Source organism: Rhinolophus sinicus, chromosome 17 (assembly GCF_057876585.1).
Source record: "Rhinolophus sinicus isolate RSI-liver-muscle chromosome 17, RSI-T2T, whole genome shotgun sequence".
Taxonomy (NCBI): Eukaryota; Metazoa; Chordata; class Mammalia; order Chiroptera; family Rhinolophidae; genus Rhinolophus; species Rhinolophus sinicus.
In genome coordinates, this window is record NC_142517.1 from 84,840,963 (window position 1) to 84,855,065 (window position 14,103).

General features: G+C 36.4%; 1 protein-coding gene across 2 annotated transcripts in view; it reads right to left on the reverse strand.

Annotated features, from left to right (window-relative positions):
- Positions 1 to 325: 325 nt before the first annotated feature.
- The window catches only part of NSUN3 (NOP2/Sun RNA methyltransferase 3), a 48,254-nt gene continuing 34,476 nt past the window's right edge, over positions 326 to 14,103 (reverse strand). For both annotated transcript variants that reach the window (XM_019755536.3, XM_019755537.3), the window contains exon 6: positions 326 to 2,682. In XM_019755536.3, the coding sequence (XP_019611095.2) occupies positions 2,412 to 2,682 (271 nt within the window). In that variant the 3' untranslated portion in view covers positions 326 to 2,411. The remainder of the gene's footprint in view (positions 2,683 to 14,103) is intronic.

The window sequence follows — 14,103 nt, forward strand, 5'->3', positions numbered from 1 at the left end:
TTTGGAGCTAGTTTTAATCTTGGAGCCGCCCTTTACTTACCAGTGTAAGCTTGGCAAGCTTATGAATAGCACTAAGCTTGGGTTTTCTCATTCACAAAAGGCAGTTACAATACTTACTTCTGAAGTTGTTTTAAAGATAAAAAAAGGTAACTTACATAAAAAATTTAATCAAATATTTAATGTTTAATAAATGTCAGCTACTTCATAATTATTTTTAATAGTGAGCTATATATCTATAGCTATATATATATATATACACACACACACATATATATATATATACACACATATATACATAACCATACACACTGGAGATGTCAAAAAATGCACTTTTTTTTTAATTAAAGTTTATTGTGGTGACAATGGTTAGTAAAGTTACATACATTTCAGGTGTATAATTCTGTAGTACATCATCTATATATCACATTGTACACATCTTAAGAGATGTTATCTATGTATTACTTTTAGAAGTTGAATTATGGTAGCAATGTGTAGTAGTATGACATTCGCTCAAAAGACGGCGTTAATCAAATGAATGCTAGCGTCATTCATTGTATTATGATTTTAATCCAGTTTTTTCCTTTCTTAAAATGTGCATACATTTCTTTGTCCATATATATATACACATATATACACACACACACATATATATGTATATGTGTATATGTATGTATATATGTTTGTATTCTCTCAGTAATGAAGGTCTAACTCAGTGGCATACTGAGTGTTCAGAATAGGCTTCACGGCATGATATTGGGAAAAGAATGACATTCAACACAGTGCACTGTGAAAATTTACTTTGTGATTACACCAAATAAATGTACTTTTTAAACCTATAGTATCTAAAAACAGGATTTCAAATTGAAAACACACACCAATAAGCACACATACAAAAAACTCACAAAAATTAAAAATCTTTTTCATTATTATTAATCTTCTGTATTAATCCAGTACATTTGATTGAATCTAAGAGATACAGCTTTTCTTCAAACATATTGGTTAGGTATAAAGAAAAAAAAATGATTAATGAAATGAAGGTTCAGGAAAAACATTCTTCCTAGGACTTCCCAGTTATAGGAACCCAGTTATATATGCTTATAAAACAAACAACAGGTAATAAGCAAATAGTCTCTAGCTTAAGTGCACAGAATATAATAACCAGTTCATTAGAATTCAACTTCAGCAGAATTTTGCATTTACACAGAGTTGTTTTTGTTTTTTTTAAAAAAGCTTAATTTCCAAACAGAGATAATCTTTTGAAGTGTGCTATATACTTTTTCCTAATAGTTGGAAAAATATTTTTGGACTCTAAGTGAAGCAATTTCTAGGGAAAACACACGATCCAAACCTGAAGCTAAAACCCTGAGTACAGATACAGAAATGTGCACACTATTCCCAGGATATACGTAAACAGGGAGAGCCACTTAGTATACGGTATTGGGTTTTGGTAATAGTATAATCCACTCTCATCAGGCATCTCCCTCTTGTGCATTAATATGTGACATCATACTCTCATTTCACATTTCACAACAGAGTGAAATAAAAAGCCCCTCCAGATTGCAACTGTAAGATAATCAGATTCTATAGTGTTCATTATGACTGCAATTATGTAACAAAACTCTCCGAATATAGTTCAGTTATTGCAGTTATTAATCATTCTGGTTTTGTTTCAAGTACTTGCTTTATAGCCTGTTGGATAGACTCCATTATTCTACAAGCTGAATGTAGAAAGTCAAACATGTGCATGTGAGTCTGCTGCTCTAATGGCCTTTCAACATAATTTACCCTTTCAATTTGTGTTTGTGAATACAGAAACGTGGAGAAATAAAGCTGGTGTCAATAGAGTCACTGACCTTTGCAGTAAACAGAAGACGGTCCTTAACGAAAAACAACTTAGCAAAACTTATTTTGCTAGAACTAGAAATAGTGCTGCTGAAGAAGTTAGTCTCAGAATACTAATCAGTTCTTACTAAAAGGTGGGAAAAACTCTAAAAGAATCTGTATATGTGATAAGGAGAAAAATGATAAGAGGGCCAGCAAATGTGCATTTTTAATGGTTCAAAGTACCAACACCATGAATAGAATGTATTTCTAAACATCTTATGTATAAAACCATGTAGATTAATTTTAGTACAAAATGCCAAGTAGAAGACAGCAGATTTATTATAAAGAACGAACACCATCTGCACCACCTTAAATCATTGCTATAGATACAGTTCTAAGAAACATACACACCTGGAACATTCTCAAGCCTAAATTCTGAGATGCTCAAGTACTGTATTAACTAAACAGGATTACAGACAGACCCAATATGTAAACAGACTCCATATTTAAATGTTAACATGTAGAGAGGCCAGAAAAATAAAAACAATAATACATTAACACATTTCACAAAATGCGCACCATCAATTTCATATAGTCCGTGATTTTTTCAATTTGGCTACATACATTGGGCCCCAGGCTTTGCCCTTATCAGGAATCACCAAGAGCCCACACTCCTGGCCAGTGGGAGCAAATGTGAAATCTTGGGAGCAAGTCCTTGCCATTTCCTTAATGTTCACAGGCATGATGTTACTGCAGGAGTTTAAAATTTCACTGATCACATCTTGATTTTCTGCCTTGGAAAGTGTGCATGTAGAGTACACAAGTAACCCTCCTGGACGTAAGGCTTTAACTGCAGACCTGCGTGTAATTAGGAAAACAAATTAGATTGGTTAGGTACACTAAAAGCAAACACGGGGTCTGAAGGCAAGGAAGCTTACGTACTTGACACTAACCTTACTCTGACTCAGATGGGAATGACTTTGGAGGGTTCTAGCCTCATAACTGTTTCTTTCTAATATCCTGGGTGACTTGGAAAATGATAACCAGATCAATCAACATGGAAAGACAGAGAGTGTGTTTGACTGATTCACTGTTTTGTTCTTTTAAGAATAGGAGAATGAGGTAGAGCATGGGATAATGAGTTTGTATTTGATACAGTGAGTGGTTCCAAGGGGTAGGTGGAAGGAACATCTGAACTTTAGGAAAGGGGTTGGGGCTCAGTGATACTTGAAGTCATGGGAATAAATAGGATTTCCCAGGAAAAGAGTAAGGAAAAATGTGGATGGACTAAAAACAGACCCTTAGAGAACGCCTACATTTAAAGGAAAGGAGAATTTAGGAAATTAGGAAGGCTTCACTGGATGAAAGTGTAGCTTCTGGAAAAAGATGGGAAAAAAGGTTTTGTTTTTGTTTTTTTTTAAGGGTAAGACTTGCACATATTTATAAATGCACATCCAGGAGAAGCACAGTTCCAGGCTTCAGACTGCAAATGAAGGCATTAACTTTAGAAAAGATGGGGTTCAGCTCTTCATCTGAAACAACTTGGGAGCATGAACAGGGAACCAGGATGTTTTAAGGTAAATGCAAGTTCATGATAGATAGCCTTGTTAAGAAGAGTGGAGTGGGTGGTAAGTCATCTACTGATACATAAAACCAGAAAAGTTTTAGTCCTGCTGATGTGGTGATAACTCCAGAGCAATTATTAATCAAAAATTTTTTTAAAAGAAAAAGAAATCATGTTCCAGAACCTCTGCTGGATTTAAGAGTAAAGTCAGCTCATGCCTCACATCTATATTTAAACAACTAGAGCACATCCCAGTAACGGAGGTTTATAATGAAAATCTACCTGGCAAAAGGGTATTTGTGATTAAATTAAGGTTTTTGGATAGGAAGATTATCCTGGATTATACGAGTGGGCCCAATATAATCACAAAGATCCTTATAAATGGAAAAAAGAAGCAGGAGAGCCAGAGAAAGAAAGGTGATGACTGAAGCTGAAACCGGAATAACAGGATTGCTGGCCAAAGGCCACGAGCCAAGGAATGTAGGCTGATTCTGGAAGCTAGAACAGGTAAGGAAATTATTCTCCCTGTCTTAGTCCTTTCAGGCTTCTATAACAAAAATACCTCAGTCTGGGTGACTTAAATAATAAACGTGTATTTCTCTCAGTTCTGGAAGTTGGGAAATCCAAGATTAAGGTTCTGACAGGTTCGGCATCTGGTGAGGACCTACTTCCTAGTTCACATATGGCCGTTGTGTCCTCACATGGCAGAAGGGGCAAGGGAGCCCTCTGCGATCTCTTTTCTAAGGGCACTAATCCCATTTATGAGGGCTCCACCTTCATAACCGAATCACCTCCCAAAGTCCCCACTACCTAATACCTGAGGAGTTCAACATGTAAATTGGAGGTGGGAGGGGGCACAAACATTCAGTTTATAGCATGCCCCTAGGGCCTCCAGAAGCAATTATAACTCTGCCAGCACCACTCTGATTTTGAACTTATGACCTCCAGAAGTATAAATTTGTGTTATTTTAAGTCACTAAGTTTGTGATAATTTGTTACAGCAGCAATAAGAAACTCATAAACACTTGGTGATGGCATTTTATTTATTTTTTTACATTGACATACTAAGACATTAGTAGATTTTGCTAAAATTGTAAGTAACAATAACAGTCATTTTGGGTCATTTTCTACTGACTATAGCAATGGATATAAGATTTTCTTTTTACAAAGTTAGACTACTGTGGAAGGGATACATGTAGATTTGGATGCAGATATCTTTAAACTCCCATTAAAAGGAATTTTTTTAAATCCATGTTCCACAATTAGCAAAGCCAATACCTAATGAAGTAAGTAATTCTTTCTCATTACAGTTGTACAAAAGTACATAGAAACCTCATCATTTATAAACAATATGTTCCTGGCTTGATGCAAATTTAAATTAATTTCTATAATGTTGCCAATGTTGGCTGATTCTTCTGCTTTATTTTCATTTCAACATTTATAATTTATCTTTCTAAAATGAGGCTGGTATAACTTAACTGGTCATATTTTCTAAACAAGAAAATGGTATATGGTAACACAAAGGCTTTTTTACACCTGTGTTCATCTCAACACCCTTGGGCAAAATGTTAGGGATGTGTCTGTGGAATTGTTGTAGCATTTTTGTTGCTGATGACTGTCCTTTAAATACCATTTTTTGTCCTTTTGCTTGTATTAGTTATGAATTTCAAAAATAACACAATTTTATATTCAAGTACCAAGGAAAATAGGCAATGTGAAAATAACTCACCCAGGGTTCATATAGCCAAGACTTTTCCACACAGAATTATTTCATGCCACAGAAGGCATTTTCCTCATGAACTGAACCAGTCCATATTGAGGCCCACCACTGGTTTTGCAGAAAGTATAAATCTATCTCTATAATTAGCATTTATCAATACACATAAGAGTTTCTTCACTTTTGATATATAAATGGCAATAGGTATTCAATTTTAGTTAAGGCTACAGTATTTAAAAATTCTATAATCAAATTAGTCCAATGATTTAAAAACCAATGCTTCTGGTATTGGTATTCTAATCAAAATTAAAAGATATTTAGTATGTTTTACAATATGCTACATGAAAATGAACACATACCAAACATATAAGTACCTAAACATGAGGTACTCTGCCCACTACAGTAGTATCTAGAGTAAACCATCTGCGTCCATAATAATTCACACAGATTTTGAAAGAGTCCATGGGAACCAAGCTATTATTATGATAAATTTCATCCAAACCACAAAAAGAAGACTATATATGTATTTGCAGGATGGTTAGACAGCAAGGTGTGAGAAGGGCTGTGTTGTTCCAGGAGAGAAATGATAAGAATGGAAGAAAAATACTACTTAGTAGTTCTTAACAAGCCCAGTAAGAAATTTAGAATTCTGGACGGTGAAAAAAAACACAGAAGTTAGAGAGACATGAATAATACTAATAAACTGGCAAAGCTGTGGTAATCACCATGTAAAAAGATAAGTCAGGATTAGAGACGAAAAACAAAACATGTTGGTCTGGGTTCTAACAGAAGGCAAAAGGGATCTCTATGCTTGTACAAATTTCTGTGCTATGCAAAAGTATTCTCTCTCTCTCTCTCTCTCTCTCTCTCTCTCTCTCTCTCTCTCTAATAAGAGGAAGGAAAACCAAACATTAACTAAGCAACATGCATTTGACAAAACGGTATTCTCTGTTAATCTTCTCCAAATGAGCTGAGCCCCCCTTGGCTTCTCAATGATTTTAAGTTTCATGGCTTAACAAGATCATGAGGAAGGGGTTATTTTTCACCTGTTCTATACCACTAACTATATTGCATGAAATTACTAAAAATCAAGTTGTATTATACTTGGCATTATTTACATTGAACTATAAACTGATGGTAGAGAGAGGGTTACTAGAGCTTTCTAATCATACTTACCAGTAGAAGGCAGAAAAAGATATGACTAACTACAGGAGATGAAGCAAAAGTATTATTTTGATCAGGTTAGGTAGAAGGCAAACCTAATACTTTAAAATGAAATGGAAACTCGCAGACATTATCTTGGGTTTAATGTATTATTCAACATACAACGTCCAATTGTAATGCAGAGCTGGGGGAAGTACTTCTAGAGGAAGCAGAATTGCCATATAATACAATCCCTCCATCATTTCCTTGAAACACATAGTATATTGCCTTCAGAAGCCTCCACATCAGGCTTAACCCTACTTAAGATACGAAATGAGATTCTACCTCACAACACTGCTATAGGAAATAAAGTTGATTTTGATTACTAACATAGCATAAAATAGAATGGAAAATGCTTTTACCCCAAGTACTCCTAACAGAAAAAGGACGATGGCTTTCTTGCCACAGAATGTATGTCAAATACCCTGTTGCTTTATAGCAGATACTGGCTGTATAAATTTCTCCAAATCTTTGGTTGTCTTTCAGTGTATTATGGAACAGGCTAAAATGCATTCTGTGTCTGAACTACCTAGTTAATAAAGCAGCTAAAACTAGAACAAAACGTATTCTTAAAAAAGAAACCATTAAATAGAATGTTAAATTAAAATTTCGCTTTACAAACAAAACTATAATTGATTTTTGGCAGTTCACAAAGCAGACCTCAATGGTACATCAGGTCTACTATCTCTTATACACCACCGTGAAACTGAACAAGCTCTGCAACCTACAGTTTTTTCTTAAGTGTGTGGCAGACTCATTTGGCCTCAAAATCTGACCTAAATTGATGTAAAGCTATTTATGGTCAAGACTTAGCCCCTGTGGTGTAACTATTCATAAGTTTTGCTGAAACCATATTAATATTTGATTACAAGGCGCTGCCCCAGACACTACTGGGGGAAGTGGGTGATGTGATGTACCAAATATATACTTTATTACCTTTTAAAATCCACCCCTTCAAAAAAAGTTGAAATTCTGAAATATATCTGGCCTCAAAGATTTTAAATAAGATTTTGGACGTGTATTTTAGATTCAAATGAGTTACAATGCCAAGTTATATAAAATATCTTCTGTACTACATCTACATGATACGAGGTCAGACAATTAAGTTTGCGAACTCATTCTAGAAAAAGTGCTACATACCCCATTGCTGAATATCACTACAGTCACCTTTGAAGTACTCCCCTTAGGAAGCTATGCACTGATGCCAATGCCTAGTCCACCTTTCAAAGCAATTTTGGAACTCTTTTCCTGGAACGGCCATCAGAACTGGCGTCGTATTACCCTTGATGTCCTGAATGTCATCAAAATGTCTTCCTTTCAATATTTCCTTTATCTTCAGGTAAAGAAAGAAGTCACTGGGGGCAAGATCAGGTTAGTAGGGAGGGTGTTCCAATACAGTTATTTGTTTACTGGCTAAAAACTCCCTCAGAGACAGTGCCGTGTGAGCTGGTACCTTGCTGTGACGCAAAAGCCATGAATTATTGGTGAAAAGTTCAGGTCGTCTAACTTTTTCACGCAGACTTTTCAGCACTTCCAAATAGTAAATCTGGTTAACTGTTTGTCCAGTTGGTACAAATTCATAATGAATAATCCCTCTGATATCAAAAAAGGTTAGCAACATCGTTGCAACAAGTTCGCGAACTTAATTGTCAGACCTGGTAAACTAGCCATATCTGATGAAAACTTAATTTAATTACTTTTTTAAAGTAAACCATTTAAATACTAACTTTAAAAAGTATCAGATAGCCAAATCTGCAGTCTATATGCAGGAGTCCATGAGTGTTTTCTTATTTCAACATAAAGTACAAAGGAAAACTGGATTGTTCTGTATTCTCTCAATACATCAAGGCTTTCTCTCCACCTCCCCCCCAAAAGTATTTTAACTTGTATGTTTGTATTTTTTAAAGAACATTTTGTACAATCAATAATAAAGTGACTTTTTCATGAATTCAGTGCTTTTCATGAATTTTGTTCAGTGCTTTTCACTGAATTTTTCCATCCTTGAAAGATCTGCTTAAAAAGAAACAGAGAATCAAGTCCCAAGAGTCATTTAAGATACTGGCTTAGAAACAATATGAGAAAGTGTTGCTTTCCCAGCGCAAGAAGAGACCACCTTTCCATTTTCAGACTAGTCTATGCAGCTTTCCAGCTATCAGTAAGATAGAATGACCCAAGAAAAATAAAAATAATCACCTGACTTTAATACCTTGAAAAACAAAAAGTATTACCTTAATGAAAGCATAAATTCAATGACCCTGAAAAACCAAACAAACAGATGAAAAACGAAACCATCTTGGAACCCTGACAGCTATCAAAGTTCCAAAGGCAGAGTATTTCAAACTTGAGGAAACTGGAAACTGAAAACGATGCAGGGTGTCCTATTGTTCCTGTGGCAAATCTCTGAGTCTCAGAGAATGTTAGTTTTATAAATGGCTGTTAAAGCAACCCAACACATTTTAAAAATATAAATTCCACTTTTCTGGTCTATTCTTCTGGCTCTTGATTAGAAAGCTGGCATTCTGTCGGGAGGGTCAGTGTTAATTACATCCTTAAATTTAACTGTTTTCTCCAGTTAAAAAGACTGAGCCCAAACTGCAGAAGAAAACAATCAGCACAGCAACAGTGCCATCTTTTGACCAAAGCAGAAAGTGATTTTTCTCCCCTTTACATTAATTCCTCATGATTTAGCATCAGGAGACGTACAACTTCTTTTTATTTCTTTCATGTTTGAAGTTACAGCTACTGTCTCTCCTACAACAATTTCTGTTGCAGAAGTAGAGCAATCATAGATATCTGTACTCTTGAAAAATTAAGATGTATTCCTCATCTTTCTTCCTGTCCCTTCTTTCACCATTAAAGCATCAAGGCAATAGCTACCATTCTTTCAGATGTAAATATAGGGAAGCAATCTAAAGAAACAGACTTAAAGATTCCTTTATCACCACAATATTAGCAAGCCTGTTTCCCTCATCTTAGAAACTCTAGCATTAAACATTTTTTTAAACCAAGTTAAGACTGTAGTGATTTCAAAAATGTAAAATGAGCCTTGGAGCATCAATCCTACAATTGTTTCCTTGTAACCATTTAATATTCAATTAATATTTCAGAGATTCTATATAAGGCTCCTTTATAAGGTCACTTGTATGAAAGCTACTGGCAGCCTTTGTATCATTCTGCCCAAATGAGAATTAAACTAAATCCAAAATTGAAAAGGTGAAATGCTTCCAGAGGACCTTGCACACACGGCATATATTCCTCCATGAGGAAATGCTTACTTTCTTTAGAGTAGAGTAGAATATTCCCGATCAATGGGAATGTGATTTGGTTCAGGAATCAAATGAGATGCTGTTCTTATGCTAAGCCAGTGAAGGACAGTGATCAGCCTAATTAATAATAATATTACCTTATGTTTATTTGGTGCTTAAAGAGCACTTCACACATGAGTCTTAATAAAACCTTATGAGGTATAGTCTGACCCAATTTATCAAACGGAGGGTCAAAAAGACTCAGTGATTTGCCTTAAGTTACACAGCTAATTAATGCAGCAAAGACTGCCAGCCTCATCTAATACCAGGAAAAGGACCATAGCTTTACCAGGGCTATCTACCCTGAAGCAAATTATTACCACTGCTAAAATGAGTATGGAATCTGCGGCAGTAAGACAGAGAACGCTGCATGAATACATTTTACCATCCCAACTATCCCAAATACTCACTAAAGGCAAATAATAACTGTGTACTTGTAGGCAATTGTAACATAAAGAACTAAGAATTAATAGGTCTGACACTATGACCTGAAAATCTTGGCTACCGGCTCCTTTTATAGAACATACGACCTTCACCTATTAAAGTGCCATTGCACAGAATTTATGAGGAGGCAAGTGAAAGCAAATACCTCTCGTTGAGACACAATTTGAACCTCTTCATCACAGACTAACATCTAAACCATAATTTTAAAGAATTTTAACAAATTAGACTCAACGGTTAGAAAATCAAAGGTGGTTACTCCATTAAAATTCCAAATAATTTGGTAATTATTCCAAATAAGCTGGTAATTCATTTAACCAAATTTTATTTCCACAACTCTAAAAGGTAGATAAAAATATGATTTGCTCAGAAGCTTTTTGATAATGTGAGTACAAAAACAGCCTAAGTTAAAAGGCTTCCTTTCAGCCCTCATCTCACTATACTATTTGATTTTGTCATTCATCCTCAACTTCCCGAAACTTTCTCCCATTGTGGCTTCCTGGACATGACTCTTTCTTTGTTCATGTCCTACTTCTCTGAGGTTCCCTTCTGGCCTCCTTATGTACCTTTCTTTTCTTCCTATTCCTTAAATATCAGTCTTCCCTAGAACTTTATTCTTTGTTTATCTTTTTCCCCAAAGTTAAATGTTTTATATATGTTATTTCATTCAATTTTAAGTTTTAAGATATGAATTATTATTCTCACTTTGCAGATGAGAAAATCAAGGCAAGAGCATTACGGAACTTGTACAAGTCCACTCAGTTACTAAGTGTCCAAACCAGGATTCAAATACCTGCACTAGAGCTGTACACGGTGTGTATCCCTGACGACTGTGGAATCTGGCAATCAGCTGACTGCCAGACCCACCCTGGGAAGCCTATCAGACTTTTACTTAGGTCACTATTGTTTTGAGTCTGTCTATCATTTTGAGTCTGTCTTTGTCTCTCTATATTTCTTTCTTCTGTTATATTAAAAGAAAAAATTATCTTAACTGATACTGAATTTCGTACCAGATGTGGAATTGTTCAGCAGAATCTAAAATGCAGAACTGGCTTAATAAGCAGATAATAGGAGGCAAAGTCAAACAAATATGACAGGCTAGAAAGCCAGGGATTACTATATTTTTGTGTCCACATGGCTGAGCCATGGTGCTGAGATATCTGGGTAAACATTATTCTGGATGTTTCTATGAGGGTACTGTTGGATAAAAATTGACATTGAAATTGGTGGACTTTGAGTAAAGCAGGCTGCCCTTGATAATGTGGGTGGGCCTCACCCAGTCAGCTAAAGGCCTGAAAAGAACAAAATACTGACCTCCCTTGAACAGGAAGGAATTCTGCCAGCGGATGGCCTTCAGACCCGACCCACAACATCGACTCTTCTCGGCATCCTCAGCCTGCTGGCCCACTCTACAGATTTTGACCTGTGCCATCCTCCATAATCATGTGAGCCAATGCCTTAAAAAAAAACCACAAATCCCTTTACACACACACACACACACACACACACACACACACACACACAGACGCACACACACACACACACACATCCTTTTGGTTCTGTTTCTCTAGAGAACCCTGATACAGCCAGTAAGCCTTATTATGCCACGGAATAACATTTAATAAAAGCACTGTTTATGATATCTTGGAAGACAGATCACAAAGCTTATATGATGCTGGAGTGACTAGAAAAAAAATCTCACAATGTTAGTGTGTGTTAATGAGAGAAGGCTCAGGATAGGTCTTGGGAACTGGAAGCAGAGATGGAAGGAATGCAGCTCTACTAAGGAACCTCTATGCCTGTGGATTATAGTCTAAATTGACTAAGAATTCAGTAATTTGGGCCTTGTCGATTGGGAAAAGCCAACAGATTCTGTGCCCCAACATGAAGCAGTGGTGAAAGGTATCCCTGAAGAGGCAGCTCTTACAGAGATAAGACCGGGCCTCAAGTCTCCCTCAAGCACTTCTGAATAAACGTTCTTATCTGGGCAATAGGAGTCAGTACACATGCAAAGATGTTGCTTTCATACCTCACCTAATAAAGTGGAACAGACTTCTGATACACACGATATGTGAATAAACTTCAAAAACATTATGCTGAGGGGAAAAAATCCCAGATAAAAAAGAGTACATGTTGTTTGATTACATTTTTATGTAGTTTGAGAATAGGCAAAGCTAACCTACAGTAAAATAAATCAGAACAATGGTTGCCTTTGTGAGTAAACCGATTCTGAAGGAGCCCTAGGAATCCCTCTGGGGTGATGAAAACATTCTGTATCTTGGCAGGGTTGTGGGTCACACATGCCTGTGTAACTGTCAACATTTCTTGAAACAAACATGCAGTTTAGTGTTCCTACATGTTGTCACAGACCCGCTGGATCAACTTGTTGGTGGGGCGGGAGCAGCTCCTCCAGCAATCCTGGGACCTTTCTACAGCTTCTCTGAATTCTAAACCCAGCTCCACGACAAAATGCACCAGCTCGTCTGCAGATCACTAAAGCTGGATGCCTAGTGGTGGTAAGAGATCTATGCAGGTACTGGTGACAGAAAGACGGGGTTCCTCTTTCGCTTTCTGGGTTCTAGTGTGCCTTTGTTCCCTCCCTCTTCTTGTGCTGGCTACCGACCCTGCTAACTTCACGCCCCATACCAGAAGCAGGGGCGCGATTATACACATCTTCTACAGACTGCTTAACCACCTCCTATGATTAAGATCTGATTCCTGCAAGAAATCCCTTACATCCCTCTGACCAAACTCCAACTGTGATACCTCTGCCCTTGGAGAGTAGGACAAACGCTGCTGTGCAATTAACTGTCAAGTCAAGGAGTTCAAGTTCATTCTTTGCCTCATCTATCTAGACGCATAGCACGTTGTAAAGCTTACAGAATTCTTGTTCAGTTTCCTTTTAATGAGGACAACTTTCATTCATCCTTCTAGACCTACTTCAAAACTCACATAATCTCTGAAACCTTCACTAATCCCTCACAGAATTCTTCCCTCTTCTATTTTTCCCAAGCAATAAAATTTTCAGCTCCTTGGAAACAGGGTTTATATTAGATTTGTTTTGTATTTTTCTACTGGGGGTACCAAGAAGTATATACACATTTTAAGAGGTGTTATCTATGCTAAGCAGTAGTTTGCCATAATCAGAAGTGTTTGGATGTTGATGGTAACCACTTGAAGCACCTCTTTAAATGCAGAAGTCAAACGTGACTTGTATTCATCTTTTGTTATCGGTATATGTTAAGTATTACAAATAATTAATAGTTTTTTCCTTTCTTAAAATGTGTATACATTTTTTGGCACCCTCTGTATATAGCATAACTGGAAAGTATGTTCTCAAAATATATTTATTAAACAAGTGAATGAATGAGTGTTACCTAAATTAAGTGGTTCAGGCAGATAACTTTTCAGTGTAAAACAAAGGAATATGTATATTAATTGCAACTAACACTCAAAAATTCGGGATAGGGAACAACTCAAACAACCTTTAACTCTTAAGTTACAGAACAGATGAAATTTATAGAGACCAGAAACTTTATTTGGAAAAAATAATAAAACTTTTGCTAACAATTAATTTATAAAATAAGAAACAAGGGCTTTTTTTTTCCCTGTCTTGTCAACAGGGGTCATGGATAAATCGCTACAGAAAGTAAAACAATCTTGTTAATGAAGGTTGCTATTTAATCATTGTGGTCTCCTTTCTGACTGAGTTGAAAAGTTGGGAACCTTTTAGTAAGTGAACTTGACCCTAGAAAACCTGCCCACTACTTTCAAAATGAGATTATGTGGTTCTGTGGTATGTACTGTGATTTATAATTAAAAATACGTATTTGGTCTTCATCCCCTTTTCTGGCTTAAAGCTCCTAAAATCTTGGGATTTCCTAAGTGATGAGAGCAACAAATGTGTCTTTTGTTATGCTAATGAGGCAACACCAGGACTGCACCAAAGGATTGGGGCTGGTTGCCAGGGGAACCAGCCCGGTGACTAGAGGTTTGTAACTTTCAGTCCCACCCCTTGACCTCTGTGGAGGGGAGAGGGGCTGGAAGTT